This window comes from Pteropus medius, unplaced genomic scaffold (assembly GCF_902729225.1).
Source record: "Pteropus medius unplaced genomic scaffold, Ma_sr-lr_union100, whole genome shotgun sequence".
NCBI classification, from domain to species: domain Eukaryota; kingdom Metazoa; phylum Chordata; class Mammalia; order Chiroptera; family Pteropodidae; genus Pteropus; species Pteropus medius.
In genome coordinates this window covers 15,068,065-15,086,962 of record NW_024352787.1, presented here as the reverse complement: position 1 = coordinate 15,086,962, position 18,898 = coordinate 15,068,065, and the positions used below count along the sequence as shown (strand labels likewise).

Genomic DNA, 18,898 nt, shown 5'->3' with positions numbered 1-18,898 from the left:
CAGCATGAACTTAAAATACCACAAAATACATTGGACACTAAGACATTACTGTTCAGCTACATTGGAAGAGAAAAAAGGAATTAGAAAAGGATTCATTCCATATCTTATATGTTGATGTGTAACTCTTATTTCTTTCCCACATTATCCTAGGGAGAAAATCCATCACATTCGGACTGAGGGTAATCATGGGCTTGAAAAGTTGTCCTGTGATGCAGATCTAGTTATTTTGCTGAGGTAAGGGGCTAAGCCTGAAGCAATGCTGGAAAAGCCACCCCAGACAGTTCTCTTCTACTACAGCCCATGCTGAAACACTCATCATTTGGTCTAGAGGTTTCTAGCAGCTGTGACTAAAGTAGGGTCCCCATTCTTGTACCTGCTATCCATTGCCTTTATATTTACAATTTAGGTAATAAAAGCTATATATAGTACTTGATGAAGACTTTGTTGTAGAATTAATTATGGTTTAAAATAATACAGAATTTGCATTCTGCAATGTGCCTAGCTTTTGTTGTTTTGTGACAAGTGTAACCACTATTACCTCAATTCATGAATACTCTCTCATAGACAGAGGACTAACTTTTTTTTTTTTTTTTGCAGTCTCTTCGAAGAAGAGATTATGTCCTACATCCCCTTGCAGGCTGCCTTTCACCCTGGGTATAGCTTCTCTCCCCGCTGTTCTCCCTGTTCTTCACCTCAGAACTCCCCAGGTAATTTGAGTACCTGACAGTCTATCTCCTGTAAGTGATCATCTGTGTTTCGACAAGATGAAAGTGTAAGAAGGACAGTTTTATGCTTGTCCTCTCTCCCTGCCTCCTCTCAATTTTCTAATGGAATGCACAGTCTAAATTGTGTGTTGACAAATTGCCACCTGTTTTTGTAACACTCCAAGGCTAGAATGCACTTTACATTTTTAAATAGTTTAATTTATTTTTTACAAAACAAGTATTTTATGATGTGTAAATTATATGAAATTCAAAGTACAGTGTCTATAAATAAAATTTTATTGAAACCCAGCCATACTTGTTTATTTAGGTATTTTCTATTGCAACTTTTATACTACAGTAGTAGAGTTTAGTAGTAGTGACAGAGACCAAATGGCCCCAAAAGCCTAAAATATTTATTATTTGGCCCTTTGCAGAAAGGTCTGCAAGACCCCTGCACTAAATTGCTGTTGCAGTTCAAATGCATTATACGAGTACTTAAAAGAGAAGAGCCCTTTCTGAAACATTTGTCCTTATGACTCAGAATGTTATTAGAAACCAAGTTTGCCAACTTTTATTAAGTTGTAAGGAGTTACTAGGTTATATGGTTACTAGGTACCACCATTATGTCCCCAGGAAGTTGCCAAAGAGTTTTCTTATATCATGTGAAATGATTCTCCTGAAGTTTTCCTTATGTGTTAGAATGAATTTACTCATGATACATAAATTTTTGTAGGTATTTTCTATTGCAAATGAGGAAATATATATTATTGAAGTGTTTAATGAAAAAGAAAAACACTATTTCCTGGGTTCATCAAGATAATTAATTTAAGTCAAATCTATACCCTCAAACAAGATCCAGATATTGTAGACTTTCCCCCCATTTGTTTGGTTTGCATTATCACATTGTCGTAGGTCTCTGTGGTAATCCCATTTTTTATAACTTTAAAAGTAAAGGAAGTTAGTTTGAAAGTTATTTCACAGCTTCAGGAGTCGGAATCCAAGTTTGGCTTCTGAAGTCAGTGGGAGAATTCAGAAGAAAAATAGAATTTAGAAATATGCTCTGTCCCTTAGAAGGAGTATCTCAGTATGGCTCAGTACTGCCATAAGTCTGTAAAACTAGATTATCTTTTAGTTTGGTCCCTCCAAATTGTGTCATTCAGAACTGTCTCTTATAGGTAGTTTTGTTAATTGTCAAACTCTGTTTTTAAGTCAGTATCTCCTTGTTACTTCCTCCTAACAAGTGTACCAATGGCATTGTTAAGGAAATGCCCAATACATGCTGCCTGTGAAATACAATGTAACTGAGATGCTATGGCCTAGGAAAAAGGGAACCAGGAGCTTTGTCAGAGACAGCATTAGGACAATCATTTCCAGTGTGCACAGGGTGACTTACTTTTGGAGAGCCAAGCCTTCCATTTGGGAAAGCTGTTGGTCTGCATGATGATCTGCCATTTTATTGTAGAGACTGTCCCAGCCTTATAATCTGTCTACACTTTGGTCCAAATCTTTGGCAACAGTGTATAATTTTAACATCACTATATGTGAATGATATCATGTTGAAAATAGAAAAATAAGAGACAGTAAAGAGTTATTTGCTCAATGAGAATTACTTGGATAACTTTTGTAAAAAGTTATCAACTTTACTGACAGAGATATTACTGATGCCATTCATCCAATAACTCATCCAGTTTATTTGTCAAAGTGCTTAACTTTTTATTTTCCTAGCTTTAGCCATGGGATCAAAATCCAAATATAATATGTAATCCAAATATAGTGATATTAAATTTCACAATTCCCATTTTCCAGACCTTTATGAAATTTACCTAGATGCTACAGAGATAATGAATCATAGACATTTATGCTAAAGTACTTTGTAAAATGCACACTGATAACCATGGGGATAGTGGTAGTACCAGTGGTAGTAAAAGTCATATAAAATATACTGTAATCTACTAGACATAAAATTATACTTGCACCTATATACTCGTATCTTAGTTCAAACTTTATTCTGAAACCTGGCATTTCACCAAAGACATTTCTTTTCAAGTGGTGGCTACTGGTTCCCTCACACCTTAGGTGCTGCAGGGCCCGAAGGTAAGGCTGATGTCCTCTATGCTTCCTTGCTTATACCACTCAGCTGTAACTTCCCTCCTATTTACTGCCATCTACCAACTTTTTCTCATTCTCAAAGACTGTGGCACCCGTATCATGTCTCCCTCTCCTTCCCAAGTCTTTCTATCATCCTGAATGACTTCAATATCCACAAAGACCCCATTTGGTTTACTAGCTTCCTAGCTCCTAGAGCTCCTTGTCTTCAGTGACCTTCTCTTCCTCTACCTCAACCACTTGTTTCTGCAGCCATCTTCTTGCTCTTGTTATTATTTCTAAATTACTGACCTGAGTATCCTGCTTCCAACCAAAATGTTTATTCAACTACTTTCCTTATACAATCTTTTGCTCTTATCAGGACCTTAAGTTCATGGATGGCTCTCCTTTCCTTTCTGTCTTTCCCTTATCCAGCATAGATTCTATGTTTCATCATTTCAGTAACGTCATTGCCAATGCTCTAAATTTCCTTGATCTTCTGCATTTTATTTGCATATTCTAGCATAACTCTACCCCTAGATAAACCTTACTATCTGGTTTCTCTTCATCTGTAGCCATACATTCTTGGGCAAATTCACCTAACAGGGCAGATTATTAATTATAAATTAATTATATCTCATCTTACCTAGACCTTTTGCATTCAAAGTAAAATTCTACCACATTTTGGGGGGGGGTAAACTTAACTATATTCTCTATGCTATACTTAACGTCCTCATGATTATTTTGTAACTACCAATTTGTACTTCTTAATCCCTTCCCCCTTTGCACTCATCCCCAACCCCGCTCCCATTGGCAACCATCAAAATGTTTTCTGTATCTATGAATTCATTCTGCTTTGTTCATTTGTTTCTTTTGTTCCTTAGGTTATAAATTTAAGTGAAATCATATGGCATTTGACCTTCTCTGTCTGACTTACTTCACTCAGCACAAGACCCTCTAGGTTCATCCATGTTGTTTCAGATGGCAAGATTTCATTCCTTTTTATGGCTGAGTAACGTTCCACTGTATATATGTATCACCTCTTCATTATCCATTCATTTATTGATGGGCTCTTAGGTTACCTCCATATCTTGGCTATTGTAAATATGCTGCAATGAATATATGAATTAACATGTCTCTTCAAAGTAGTATTTTGGGTTTCTTTGGATAAATACTCAAAAGTGAGATTGCTGGGTCTTTTTTTGTCACTTGATATAGCCTCTGTTTTAAAGTTTATTTTTGTCTAGTATAAATATTGCTACCCCACCTTCTCTTTTTTTGTTGTTCATTTTCGTTTTCATGAAATATATTTTTCCATTCCTTTACTTTCAGTCTGTATGTGTCTTTTGATCTGAAATGAGTCTCTAGTAGGCAGCATATGTAAAGGTCTCATTTTATTTTCCTTTTAGCCACCTATCTTTTGATTGGAGCATTTAATCCATTTAAATTTGAAATAATTGTTGACAGATATATACTTATTGCCATTTTATTATTCATATTTTTATCTTATTTCTTCTTTGTAAAGAAGTTTCTTTAACATATTTTGTAATACTAGTTTGGTATTGATAAACTCCTTTAGCTTTTTCTTGTTTTGGAAGCTTTTTTATCTGCCCTTCGATTCTAAATGATAGCTTTGCTGGTTAGAGTAGTCTTGGTTGTAGGTGTTCATGCCAATCCCTCTGGCCTGCAAAATTTCTGTCAAGAAATTAGATTAAAGTCTTAATGGAGTATGTTTGTAAGTGACTAGCTGCCTTTCTTTTGCTGCTTTTAGGATTCTCACTTTGTCGTTAAGTTTTGCCATTTTATTTATAATGTGTCTTGGTATGGGCCTCTTTGAGTTCATCATGTTTGGGACTCTCTGGGCTTCTTGTACTTAATATATATTTCCTTCACCAGATTAGAGAAGTTTCTGTCACCATTTTTTCAAATAGATTTTCAATTCCTTGTTCTTTCTCTTCTCCTTCTGGTCACCCAATGATGTAAATATTGGTATGTTTGATGTTGTCCCACAGGCCCCTTAAACTATTCTCATTTTTTTAAATCCTTTTTCCTTGCTGCCATTCTGATAAGATGTTTTCTGCTACCTTATCTTGTAAATCTCTGATTCCATTCTCTACTTCATCTAATCTACTCTTGATTCCTTATAATGTATTCTTCATGTCGGTTATTTTATTCTTTACTTTTGACTGATTCTTTTTATGTTTTCTGTCTCTTTGTTTAAGTTCCCACTGAGTTCATCTGCTTTTCCCCTCAGTTCATTGAGCATCCTTATAACCAGTGTTATAACCAGTGTTTTGAAGTCTGCATGTGGTATATCATTTGTCTCCATTTTGTCTATTTCTTTTTCTGGAGCTTTGTTCTTCTCTTTTATTTGGGACATCTTTCTCTGTCTCCCCATTTTGGCTGTCTCCCTGTGTTTGTTTTTGTGTATTAGGTAAGGCTCCTATGTCTCACAGTCGTAATCAAGTGGCTTTATGTAGTAGGTTTCTGTGGACCCCAGCGGCACAGTAACTCTGGTCACCTGAGCTGGGTGTTCCAGGTATGTCTCTTGTATGGGTTTTGTATGCCCTCTTTTCGTAGTTGAGTCTTGATTGCTGTTTGCATGTCAATGGAAGGGGTTGAACCTCGGGCTGATTAGTTTTATGGACTGGCCGGTGACTACAGTGGAGGATCTGTTGTGCAGGGGCTGACCTTGCAGAGCAGAATTCACTTTAGCAGGTCTCTGGTACCTGCCCAGTCTGTCCTCTGGATGTGTTGTCTTTGGATGGGGCCCTGGGTGGTGCTCCAGTTTGGTCTGAAGCTGGCCCTTGGGCATGCCAGCCCCAGGGCCTTTTGGGAGGTGCCTGCCACAGGCCAAGTTCAGCCATAGCCTGTGCCTTTCCCATGACCACCTAGCATGAGCCACCAAGCATGCTTGGCAAGAGGTACAGGGCACACCAAGACCAGAGGCTGCTTGTCTGGGTTTTGTGAACCTTTGAGAGATGTTAGGAAAGTTCACAGCATGAGCCAAGACATGCCATTTTTCTTGAAAAGCCGCTGGAAGCAGCTGAAGTGGGCCCACAAGTTGGGTGGAGTGTGGTCTTAGGGAATCACTAGGGCAGGGCAACCTGTGTTAGCCAGGTTTATGGAGACTGCATGCTGAGAATGGGGAGAGCTCAAAGAAGAAATACTGGATTCTGCCTACAAGACTCACTTTAAATTGAAACATACACACAGACTGAGAGTAAATGTGTGGAAGAAAATGTCTCGTAAAAATGGAAACAAATGAAAAAAGAAGATGGGGTAGCAATATTTATGCCAGACAAAATAGATTTTAAAACAGAGGCTATATCAAGTGACAAAAAAAGACCCAGCAATCTCACTTTTGGGTATTTATCCGAAGAAACCCAAAATACTACTTTGAAGAGACATGTTAATTCACATATTCATTGCAGCGTATTTACAATAGCCAAGATATGGAGGTAACCTAAGAGCCCATCAATAAATGAATGGATAATGAAGAGGTGATACATATATACAGTGGAACGTTACTCAGCCATAAAAAGGAATGAAATCTTGCCATCTGAAACAACATGGATGAACCTAGAGGGTCTTGTGCTGAGTGAAGTAAGTCAGACAGAGAAGGTCAAATGCCATATGATTTCACTTAAATTTATAACCTAAGGAACAAAAGAAACAAATGAACAAAGCAGAACGAATTCATAGATACAGAAAACATTTTGATGGTTGCCAATGGGAGCGAGGTTGGAGATGAGTGCAAAGGGGGAAGGGATTAAGAAGTACAAATTGGTAGTTACAAAATAGTCGTGAGGATGTGAAGTATAGCATAGAGAATATAGTCAATACTATTGCAATAACTATGTACAGTGTCAGTTGGGTGCTAGATTTATCAGTGTGATCACTTTGTTAGCTATATAAACGTCTAATCATTATGTTGTATCTCCTGAAACTAATATAATATTGTTTGCCAACTAAATTTTTTAAAAAATTAAAATTTGCTTAAAAGTAAACAAATGTAAAAGAAAAAAAAGAAACAATGGATTCTGCCAGCTCTTCTGTCTGGGATAAAGCTACCCCTCCAGTACTCACTCTGAAGCCATTTCCTCCCCTTATGTCCCTGGCACCTTTTGAGCTGTTGCCCCAGCAATGAAGAGCAGAGTGAGCGATTCCATTAGCTAGTAAATCCATGAACTGGCATTTTAAAAATAGTGCTTGGTACTCCAGCCATCCTCCATCTCACTCAGCCACAATCTCCACTGTTTTTCACAGCAAAACGTGTGGATACTTCTCTTCCTGTCATTGGAATCTTGGGCTAAGGAGCCTGGTGTGGACCTGGGACCCCTTGCTCCTCTGAGGGAACCTCCACAACCAAGATATCCCTCCCAATGTTTAATTGCCACACATGGTGTGAGACAAGCCCCTTCTGCATTTCTGCCCCCCTACCAGTCTTGAGGTGGCTTATTCTGTATGGCTTTGTTGTAGGACATCTGTTCACCTAGACTTAAGTTGATTTCTCTAAGATAGTTGTTCCATAGTTTAGTTGTAATTTTGATATGGTCATGAGAGGAGGCAAGCACAGCATTTATATACTCTGCCATCATGACCTGAAGTCTAAGAATGACATTTTTATAACTCAAGTCATATTATGTCAGTCACTATGCAACAGCTTTCTATTGTGCTTAGCATTAAACAAACTTTCTTAACACAGCATACTTTACCCTGTTTGATCTGCCTCTTGCTCACTTCTCAAGTTTAGTTTAACAACACTGTGTGTGGTTCTTATACATGTACTTCAGGTAAACTGGAACACTACTTTCCATTCTGCTGCAATACCTTTACACATGCTGATTCTCTACCTATATTGGCTTTTTTCTCCCAACTTATTTCTTCTCTTCGCTAAATGGAAGCCCCTTCTGACTTATTCAGTCTCATTTATGCTTACTTATGCTTCAGATCTTCCCCATGGAAGGCATCCTGCACATGGCCAAAGTGTTCTGTAATCTCAGAGAACTGAATTCCTTTTCTTCATGGGTAGCAATCACTTCAAATTGCAATTATATTCTAATTTCTATGAGTTTTTGATATCAATCTTCTCTAGATTATAAATTCAATACCTTAAATATAGTAATTAATAAAGGAACAAACCTTGGGGAAGAATGTTATTTCTTCCATTCTGTTTTTTTTCATTAAAAGGTGTATAAAGATAATAAAGCATTTATAAAGCCCTCTGGGTGATAGAAAAACTCTCTTCTAGTAGAGTCAAGGAAATTATTATTATCATTATTATTATTATTTAAGTTTGTTTATATGATGCAAGGTAATCTAATATAAAGTCCTAAGTGCTCTGAGCCCTAGTAGACAGGTATGTTTATTTTAGCATCAATATCAATACACTTAGAGAAGTACAACATATACATATATTAGTGCTAGTTGCCTCATTAAAGTTACAGTCATTTCTTATAATATACTGACTTACAAGAAAAATTTAGTCTAGCATTGTTTACATTGTTATAGATTATTTAAGTACTATTTAGCCAGAAAATATGCTTATTAAAGTATTTTGATGAGAAATACAACTTGAAATAGAGTGGAAAACATAAATATTTATTGTCATCAGAATTCAATAAATATTTTCTTTATTGTATTATTTATATTTATTATAAAAGTAACTGAGAGAGTGATGGAAATTAAGGGAAACTTCTTGGGGAAGAAAAATATGAAGTCACAGGAATATGCCTCTGGTCAGACTTTCCTCTGCTGTTGCTCTGTGTATTTGCTCTTGACCTTCAGCCCATGTTCTTCTCTCGTCAGGTTTACAGAGAGCCAGTGCAAGAGCCCCTTCACCCTACCGAAGAGATTTTGAGGCCAAGCTCCGCAATTTCTACCGAAAATTGGAAGCCAAAGGATTTGGTCAGGGTCCAGGGAAAATTAAGTGAGTGCTCCAGTACTTGGAACAGAATTCAGATGGTAGCTTTTTCTATCATTTTCTCCTATATACCTTTGTAATATTTGTTTTGGATATTGGATACCTTGGTGTGGTAGCAGTTTTGTTCATAGAAAAGCGAAAGAAAAAATGTTAGTAAGTTGGGAAGAAAGAAGAAAGGAAGTTAAGGAATTGGAAGGGAGGCATAAAGAGAAGGGAAGAGAAGAGTAGAAGAGAGAGAAAGAACAGTAGATTGCAGAAAAAGGCATATGTAAAGTTAATAGTAGACTTTTTCAGAAAACAAAGAATCTTGAACTAAATAAAAAAATCTTATATTTCTCTTCGCTTATTCTTGGTGCAAATTTAATTCATTAGTCAAATTCATGGACTCTTTGTAACTTTGTAATTGGAGTATAAGTAAAAAGTTGTTTGTTTGTTTGTTTTTTCCTTCCGAATTTATTATTTTCATCTTGAAAAACTGAGCCTGAACTTAGGAATTCAACTGAAGAGATTCTGTTTTTTCTTAAATTAATTCCAAAAATCCAAAACGTAGTCTAATAGGATGGAATGTATCCAATTATAAAAGTGTACACATTGTGTTCCCAATAATTTGAAAAGAGTGTTTAAAAAGTCCATTGATCAACTGATGGAATCTGTACCTCCTTGGAGAGGCTGGAGAGTGAGACTAAACCACGCACCTAGAACACTCTCCAACATCAGAGCTTTGAGTCATTACTCACTACCCACATGGCTTCTTCTCCTTCCCAGGCTTATCATTCGTCGGGACCACTTGTTGGAGGGAACCTTCAATCAAGTGATGGCCTATTCCCGGAAAGAGCTCCAGCGAAACAAGCTCTATGTCACCTTCGTTGGAGAGGAAGGGTGAACATCAGTAGTTTTATACAGATACCTCAATTTGGGTAGACTAGACCCTTGGATTTGGGGTGATTTTTCTTAAGAATAAGCAAGATGTCTCTAAGCCTTTGCCCCAAGGTGATTCTGATCATGTCCTCCCAGGAGGTCTTTCTCTCTCCAGGTATTGCCAAGCTTTAGGTTTCATATTCTTTAAAAGCCTAATATTGACAGGTACTAGAGTCTGAAGTATATGGTCAAAGTATAAGCCAAAAATATAGCCCTAAGCTACTGGATCTTTACTTTTTCAGGTGGTGCATACTTCTGAGAATTTGATTTAAAAAATAATAATAATAAAAAAAATAAACCCCAAAACTCTTCATCCTAAAGTGCGCATATACAACTATATACCAAATTTTTCATATAATTTCATTGATTTCATAAAAACCCATCTCAACCATGGAAGGCAAGCCCACGTAGAAGGGCATATCAGCATAAATTTGGAAGCTTTTCAATTCACACACATGCACACATGCATACATGCACACACTGTCATGGGAAATTCTCTTGTGCCTCTTCCAAAAAAGTTCTTTTTTTTAATAAGCCAGCTGTATGTTTTATCCAGTAGTTGCTATATGATCAAAAAAGTTAAACATTGCCATACAAATTCATTCATGCACTTCTGAGTACGAAGATCCCCAAAGCTATTACAGCATCCTCATCTTCTAGAGCAAATTGATACTGCCATTGGGATCCACTCTAAAGAGCCAGGGCTACTCTCTCTTTTCCCCAGCACTGACTCTGAAAGAGCATACTAGCACCTAGTTAGAGATAAGACCCCTACTTCTTGTTTGTAATGAGTTTCCTGGCCTCTGCTTCTTTTGCAGCCTGGACTACAGTGGTCCTTCGCGAGAGTTCTTCTTCCTTTTGTCTCAGGAGCTCTTCAACCCTTATTATGGACTCTTTGAGTACTCTGCAAACGATACTTACACAGTGCAGATCAGCCCCATGTCTGCATTTGTGGAAAACCACCTAGAATGGTAAGATTTAGAATTTTTGCTTTCTTATGCTTGAAAGTTCTAGTCTTTCTTAGTCAGAAGGCAACAGCATTTCTCAACAGCCACTGTGTTTAGAGCAGTGTGTCAGATATAATGAAAGGTGATGAGAGTGAACAACGAAGCATTAGAAGACTCTGTTAGTTTTCACCCAGAATACAAAATAAATTACTAAAGACACTGCAAATTTATTGTCAACTGCAAATTGATGTAAAACACAGTAATCGCTTTCTGAGGTAAGTAGACATAAATCCTGAATATTGATAATTCTACTAAAATTATGAGTTCCCAGTGGAGGCTCCTTAGAGGTATTCATGGATTTGAAATCCTTTAACACCTGCACACTTTTGGGCCAATGGCTTTAGCACTATGAACATCAGATTCTACATCTTATCATAAAATAAGCTATTGGGTCAAATGATCTCTAAGTATTCTTTTGACTCAAAAATCCAGTTATCTCTTTGGTTCTCTCCTATTGAGGCATCTATTACCACTTACTGATATGTGTGAGAAGATAAATATCTGTCAATTCTATGCAGTTCTTTGGGTGAGATACCTCAAGTATTAGAAGCCTCCAGAAATCTGCATGGGACATGTATTATGCATACACTTTCTTGCTGTGTCACCACCACACCTGATTTGAAAATTACCCCTGTTCTCACCACAGGAATTTCTGCCATTAAGGAAGAAATGAGTCTTGGAGATTGCTAATGTGGTTCTTATGTGACATTGCTTATTTATGATGTGTTACAATGGCTGCCGATGAAGGCAGCTTCTGCTTGACACTTGGGCCTGCTGGGCTTACAGGCCAAATCTCTATATTTTGGTTTTATAGCATCAGTAATCCACCTCTGCTAAGGCTTCTAGCTATTGCCATGCTGTTCTCTCCAGTCTCAGCTCTGTAGTTTTTGACCTATGGCAGGCATGCCTACATCAAGCATTTGAAACAAGTGACGAAACAAAATTTACCCTTTGTCATTTTTTTTCTTGTCACTTATTAATAAAGGGAGAAAAAGCCTGTGAGACAGAAATACACAGACAAGTGGAGCAGGGAAATTGTTGCTAAGGAGACCTATAACTCAGAATCTGCAATTTTAATAAAGCAATTATAAATATAATCCTATTTTAATAAAACAATTATAAATTTAGCACATACTATGTTGGAATGATGCAACAATGAAATGAGCAAGATCTCTTCCCTAAAAAAGCTATAGTGGGAAGAACACAAGAGTGAACCAACAATTACAATACAAAATCTCGGGAAACATGGTGGAGTGAGATACATCCTCAGATCTCTCCTCTTGAAACAACAATAAGCTGAACATCTAAAACTCAAAAAAAAAAAAAAAAAACCCACCCAAACTGCACACCAGCACGTCTGAGCGTGGGATCTGTGCATAAGAGCTACCACAGGTCAGAACCCCGGGTGTCGGGTGGTGGACTGGGTGAAATAAAGAAGCTGCCTCTTGCAGTCTCTGGAGCTCCTTGAAAAAGGAGGGGGAGGGGTGAAGGTATGGCGACTTCCCTGATCAGCCTGCCTGAAGTGCCAGAACTTCTAGCAGCTGGCAACAGGGCCCAGTCACCAGGACAGAAAGTAGAGAAGTGGAATGGGACCACAGAGAAACAACAGTTGATTATTACAGGCCCTGGTTGCAAAACCAAGGCTGAGGCGCAGTCCCCAACCCCCAAACCAGAGAGTCCCTCGCCCCATACCCTCCGAGACTGAATACCGCAGAATCCAAGGGAATGTGAGCAAATGCTGCCGAGCTTGAAGCTACCTTTTACAGCCTCTGGAGCTCCCTACAGGAGGAGGGGGAGGGGAGAAGATGCGATGACATTCCTGATCAGCCTGCCTGGAAGTGCCAGAACTTACAGCAGCCAGCAGCTGGGCCTAGTCATCAGGGCAGAAAACAGAAAAGTGGGACAGGACTACAGAGAAACAACAGCTGATTTGTACCAGCCCAGTTGCAAAACCGAGGCAGAGCCGCAGCTCTCAACCCCCAACCCAAAGGGCCCCTCCCCGGTACCGATCACCGTGGAGTCCCTGGGGAATCTGAGTAAACACTGCCAAGACTGTTGCTAAACTGACAGGAACTGAAACTGAGAGTAGCAAGTGTGATTAAATATCTACAAAAAAATTAAAAGACATTTAGGCTTAATATAAAGCAGGGATCCAAGAGACTTAGAAGCCACCTACTGGAACCAAAAGAAAAGGGTTTTTTCTTTGCAGCAGACTAAAGAGATACCTTTATATAATAAATCTTCTTTCTGGAAAAACAACAGAATACACTTCCATTAATGCCCAGGCAGAGAAATAGTTCATTAAACACCATGAACAATCAAGGCGACAAGGCATCTCAGAAAAAAAGAAAAAAATCTCCAGAAAATAAGATTACAGACATAGAAATATGCAACTTAAATGACAGAGAATTCGGGATGGTGCTTCTAAAAAACTCAGTGAGATCCAAAGTGAGTCATATCACCAATTTCAGGTATTGATACAACAACTAGATGAGCAGAATGAGTTCTTTAGAAAGGAGATTGAAACCCTCAAAAAGAACAGAATAGATCTTCTGGAAATAACACACACACACACACACACACACACACACACACACACACACTGAAAGAGTTGAAAATGAAATAGCAAGCTTGGGAAATAGAGTCGACCAAATGGAGGAAAGGATTAGTGATATCGAAGACAGAAATCTATAAATAAAACAAAAGAAAGAAGAGAGAAACCAAAGAATGAAAAATAATGAAAGAGAAATACAAGACCTAGCTGGAGACCCATCAGGAGAGGAAACATAAGCATAATGGGCATTATGGAAGGTGAGGAAAAGGAGCAAGGACTAGAAAGCATCTTCAGACAAATAGTTGACGAAAAATTTCCCAAATTTAAGGAATGAGCTGGAGCTTGGAATTCAAGAGGTCAACAGAACACCCAATGATCTCAACCCATAAAGGCCTTCACCAAGACACATAGTATTTACGTTATCAAAATTAACAACAAAGACAGAATTCTCAGGGCAGCCAGAGAAAAGAAGATGGCAACTTATAAAGGAAAACCCATTAGATTATCATCAGACCTCTCAGCGCAAACCATACAAGCCAGAAAAGGATGGAATCAAATATTTAAAATACTAAGTGAAAGGAACTACAAGCCTAGAATAATGTATCCAGCTAAGCTCTCCTTTAGGTATGAATAAGAAATTAAGACCTTTTCAGACATACAAAAATTGGGGGAATTCTCCACTACGGGGCCTCACTACAGGAAATACTGAAAGGTGTCAGCTCATCTAAAACAAAATAACAACAACAACAAAAATACATAATTAGGATTAAAGTGACTGTCAGGCAAATAGAAGCAGAGGAGTGCAACCCTTACTAAGAATAGGGCATTATAAGCTTAAATAATAAGAACAGAATTGCTATAACAAGATAGCAATGAACATTCAGCACACACAGCAATAAACTGAACCTGTGGTACATATATACAATGGTCTATTATTCAGCCATAGAAGAGATGCAATACTGCCATTTGCGACAACCTGGATGGACCTCAATATAATCATTCTAAGTGAAATAAGCCAGACTGGTCTCTAGCCATGATACCCTGAACAAATCTGATCCCGTCTGATCTCGGAAGCTAAGCAGGGTCGGGCCTGGTTAGCACTTGGATGGAAGACCACCTAGGAAGACTAGGTGCTGTAGGCATACAAAATATAAAGTAAGGGATTGTAAAAAAAAGGAGAAGAAGAAGAAGAAAAGTAATAAGCCAGACTGAAAAAGTTGAAAATCACATGATATCACTTATACATGGGATATAAACCCACATATGGACATGGACAATGGACTAGTGGTTACTAGAGGGTAGGGGGTGGGGGAGGAGGAAAGAGGAAGAGAGGGTAAAAGGAGTCAAATATAGGGGGGTAGGGAGAGGGCGAAGTGGGTAAAGGGGATCAAATATATGGTAGCTAAAGGAAACTGGACTCTGGGTGGTAATCACACAATAGAATATATAGATGTCAAGTTATAATGTACACCTTAAAATTGTATAATTGCATTAACCAATGTTACCTCAATAAACTTAAAAAAATTAAAAAATATAAACTCAAGCATCTTGGACTTAAAGGGTATTTTATGAATTTGACCTCAAATTCAAGGGAAGTAAAAGCTGAAATAAATGAATGGGACTATATTAAACTAAAAAGCTTTTACTCAGCTTAAGAAACTGTCAACAAGGTAAAGAGACAACTATCCGAATGGGAAAATATATTTGCAAGCAACACCTCCTATAAGGGCCTAATATCAAAAATATACAAAGAACTCACACAACTCAAAAAAACTAACAATCCAATCAAAAATGGGCAAAGGACCTGAACAGACACTTCTCCCTAGAGGACATACAAATGGCCAGCAAATATTTGAAAAGATGCTCACTATCACTAACTATTAGGAAAATGCAAATCAAAACCACAATGAGGTACCATCTCACACTTGTCAGAATAGCTATAATCAACAGGACAAGTAATAACAAATGCTGGAGAAGATACCAAGAAAAAGGAACCCTTATACACTGCTGATGGGACTGCAAATTGGTACAGCCACTATGGAAAACAGTATGGAAGTTTCTCAAAAAACTAAGAATTGATGTACCATATGATCCAAGAATCCATCTACAGGGTATTTACCCCAAAGTCTTGAAAACCCATATCCAAAAAGATATTTGCACACAGATGTTCATAGCAGCATTATTCACAGTGGCCAGGACATGGAAGCAATCAAAATGTCCTACAATAGATGATTGCTAAAGAAGCTGTGGTACATATATACAATGGAATATTACTCAGCCATAAGAAGACGTGAAATACTGCCATTTGCGACAACATGGATGGACCTCAAGATAATCATGCTAAGCAAAATAAGCCAGACAGAAAAAGTTGAAAACTACATAATATCACTTATATGTAGTATATAAACCTAAAAGCAGCAAATGAACAGCACAAACAAGGAGAGACACATAGACATGGACTTTAGACTAGTGGTTACCAGAAGGTAGGGAGTGGGAGAGGATGGAGGAGGTAGACGAGATAACAAAGGTTAAATATAGGGGGCAGGGGGAGATTGAAGTGGGTAAAGGGGATCAAATATATGGTAGCTGAAGAAAACTGGACTTTGGGTTTTAAAAACACAATAGAATATACAGATGTCAAATTATAACATACACCTGAAAATTATATAATTGTATTAAGCAATATTACTCCAATCGACTTAATTTTAAAAATACATAAATACAAATAGAAAGTAAATCTTGCTATATTGTGAATGAAAATCTGAAGTTGTTGATAAATCAAGGGGAGAAATAGAAGTTCAAGACTAAGGCAGAGGCAGTGTCTAAAAAGGAAGGGATTGACTTTGGGGACATTTCGGAGAGAGAAGAGACTGAACTAATTAGTGCACTGATTGAATGTTGAGGTGAGGGAAAAAGAAAAATATAAAATAAGTGCAAGTTTTCTGGTCATACGGTTAGGTGGATTGACGCTATTAATTGTGATGGCGATTATGTCCAGAAGACAATATTTAGAGAGGAAAAATTAGGAATTCACCTTTTGACAGGGAGAGCTTGCAATTTCTGTTTTAAACACAGCTTGATATAATAATATGTAACTGGAACTATGGCTCTGGTTAGCAGGAGAGCAGCTGGCTAAATATCAAAATTTAAGAGACACCAACACAAAGTGGCTCGGAGTGGGAATATATGAGAGAGAGCCCTCAGAACTTGTGCTGACAGTAAGCAGAGCAGAAGCCAACATTGATGTGCAAGGGGTGGGAAGATTCAAAGGTCTCAGAGGGAAGCTCAGAAGGAGTCACTAGAGAGCTCATAGCCTGGAATGAGTGTAATAAAAGAATGTACAGGACTTGGAGGAAGTGAGCTGTACTCAGGAGATCTACTTGGGGAGGAGAGGAGACAGTCTAAAAGGTAAGAGGCCAGTCTACGGCCATGCCACCCTGAACATGCCTGATCTCATCTGATCTCGGAAGCTAAGCAGGTTCGGGCCTGGTTAGTACTTGGATAGGAGACCACCTAGGAATACCAGGTTCTGTAGGCAAAAAAATAAAATTAAAAAATAAAATTAAAATAAAAAGGCAGAGGCCAGGAGAGATGTGTAGGAAATAGAATGGGGTCTACAAGGGTTCATAACATAAGATTGGGAGGACAGAGGTTCAGACATCAAAAGAGTAAGAGTGTTCAAATGACCAAGGGAGCTGCGTATAGATGGTGGCAGAGGAGAACAAGAGTAAGTGCCATGGTAGTATAAATGGAAGTATAAAAAGAAGTCCTATTGGGCTGTTGTGTCTCAACCAGATGGTAAGGCCGCAGTTACTCCTTCCAAGTATTTTCCTACTTGAGCCTTGTGAGAAATGATTTTACAAAGAAAACTGAGCATTACTGAGTGCTTGGTCAGCTCTTTGGCCAGCATTTTAGTGAAGAGCATTGAGAAGGATTTACTCCTAGAAGAAGTCACTCTGAGTCTTGCACAAAGTGTGGGCAGCTAGTGGATACTGTTTCCCAGCCTTCAGCCTTGTCATTGTCATTCCCACAGTATCAATGACACTGAGGAAACTTGAATCCAGAGTTCTCAAATATGATCTCCAAATCAAATGTCATTCACCCACCAGCAGAATGGGTGAAGCTGTGGCTGATCTCAGATCTAGGTGCATAGCCTGCCTTCCTTCCTCACTCCCCAAGACCCTTTGTCCAGTGATCCATACAGTGAGTGAAGAAGATGACATTTACTATGATCAATATATCACTCATCAGAAAACAGAGACGAAAGTATTGCAGGGCTCATAGTGGCCACAGTCTTGACTTTGTAAAGTTGGAAATTATCCCTGACACGGGAGATCAGGGCATGGTTCCTCCTGGGAAAAGGAGTGACTCTCTCGGCCTCTCCTGCTCCTCACTCTACAGAACAGTGCCAAAGACCAGAAATAAGCAGTGAATAAACTAGTCAGCGTTATGGAATTAAACATCACTCAGGATTGAAAAATTACTCAGGCGTTGCTGGAGGAGGCATCTTTGCACTAGTCTTTTTTTGTTTTTCTGGTTCTTTATTTTTTACTAAACTTTTTCTGTGTCCCATACTGTGGTTTGTCTGATTCTTTACTAGAAAGTAAACTCAATGTGGGTAGAGACAGTCTATCTTATTTTACTCTAGCACAACGCCTAACAGTTTGAGGTGTTCAAATAACATTTCCCTGAAGATTAAGTGTATACCTGAGTGTTGTTCCATAAGCTCCATCAGTCACTTTCTTTTACCAGTACTATTAAAATAAATAGAATGCTCATACCTTCCTTGTGCAATTAATTGCTCAAAGCTCACACTTTTTTAATTGTCTATGGTTTTAAAGCCCTTGCAATGTCAGGGATAAATGCACTTGTCCCCTGGGAACGTTGCACTCTGCTCTGCAGGATACCCAAAAGTTGTTTGTTTTCTAAGGAAAGGGCTCTTCCTCCCCTCACACTGTGCTACTCCATCAGCTGATTATCAGTCAGGCATTACCCAAAGAAATAGGTGGAGGGACCTATAACATACCATGTCCTTCTCCTGAAAGCTCCTAGTTGACTATACTATTTAAGATTCTCTGGTTTCCTGCTTGCTTGTGTGAGCTTTATATACACTAGAATAGAACCAGCCAAATCAAAACTGCATACAGAGGCATAATGATTCTACCTACTTCCCTTAATTTCTAGTCAAATGTTGAAAGATAGCAACATGAATAAATATAGTGAAGATTCTATATACACATTAAGTAAACTGGAAAAAAAATTTTTTTGCCTTCAACCCAAAAAGACTTTCTATAATTGCAGTTTCATTATCTACTTGTACCACTGACTTTACAAATTGATAAAGACCCTGTCAAAATTGGAACTGATAAAATCATGCCAAGTAAGAGAGAGGAGGTAGAGCTGGAGCCCTATTGGGCCTCCCATCAAAGCTGTGGTCACAGATGGATGCAGCCTTGCCAGACCTGACTTGGATAGAGAGAGGTTGGAAAATAGCACCTCGGCATTCTTCTTCCACTCTCTAGTTCCATTGGCCAAACCAATCAGAAACCACAGGTCAAGGAATTTGCAGATATTGCAGAACATAGCAACATGTCCCTCAGGTCACAGAGCAAAACAGAGAATGGCAGGAAACCCATGAGGGGTGGGAGGCAAAAATTTAAACTACAGAAGAATCTATACAATTCAGGACTTTCAATCCATCCAC

The 18,898-nt window shown here is 38.3% G+C and overlaps 1 protein-coding gene and 2 pseudogenes across 1 annotated transcript in view; all 3 read left to right on the top strand.

Annotated features, from left to right (window-relative positions):
- HECW1 (HECT, C2 and WW domain containing E3 ubiquitin protein ligase 1) overlaps positions 1-18,898 on the top strand; it is a 469,328-nt gene that overhangs the window by 392,927 nt on the left and 57,503 nt on the right. Inside the window, exons 19-23 of the mRNA XM_039849134.1 lie at positions 151-234; positions 598-707; positions 8,601-8,721; positions 9,481-9,594; positions 10,452-10,604. Coding sequence (XP_039705068.1) covers positions 151-234; positions 598-707; positions 8,601-8,721; positions 9,481-9,594; positions 10,452-10,604 — 582 coding nt within the window. The remainder of the gene's footprint in view (positions 1-150; positions 235-597; positions 708-8,600; positions 8,722-9,480; positions 9,595-10,451; positions 10,605-18,898) is intronic.
- Positions 14,218-14,336, top strand: LOC120592036 (uncharacterized; annotated as a pseudogene).
- On the top strand, positions 16,614-16,732 carry LOC120592097 (uncharacterized; annotated as a pseudogene).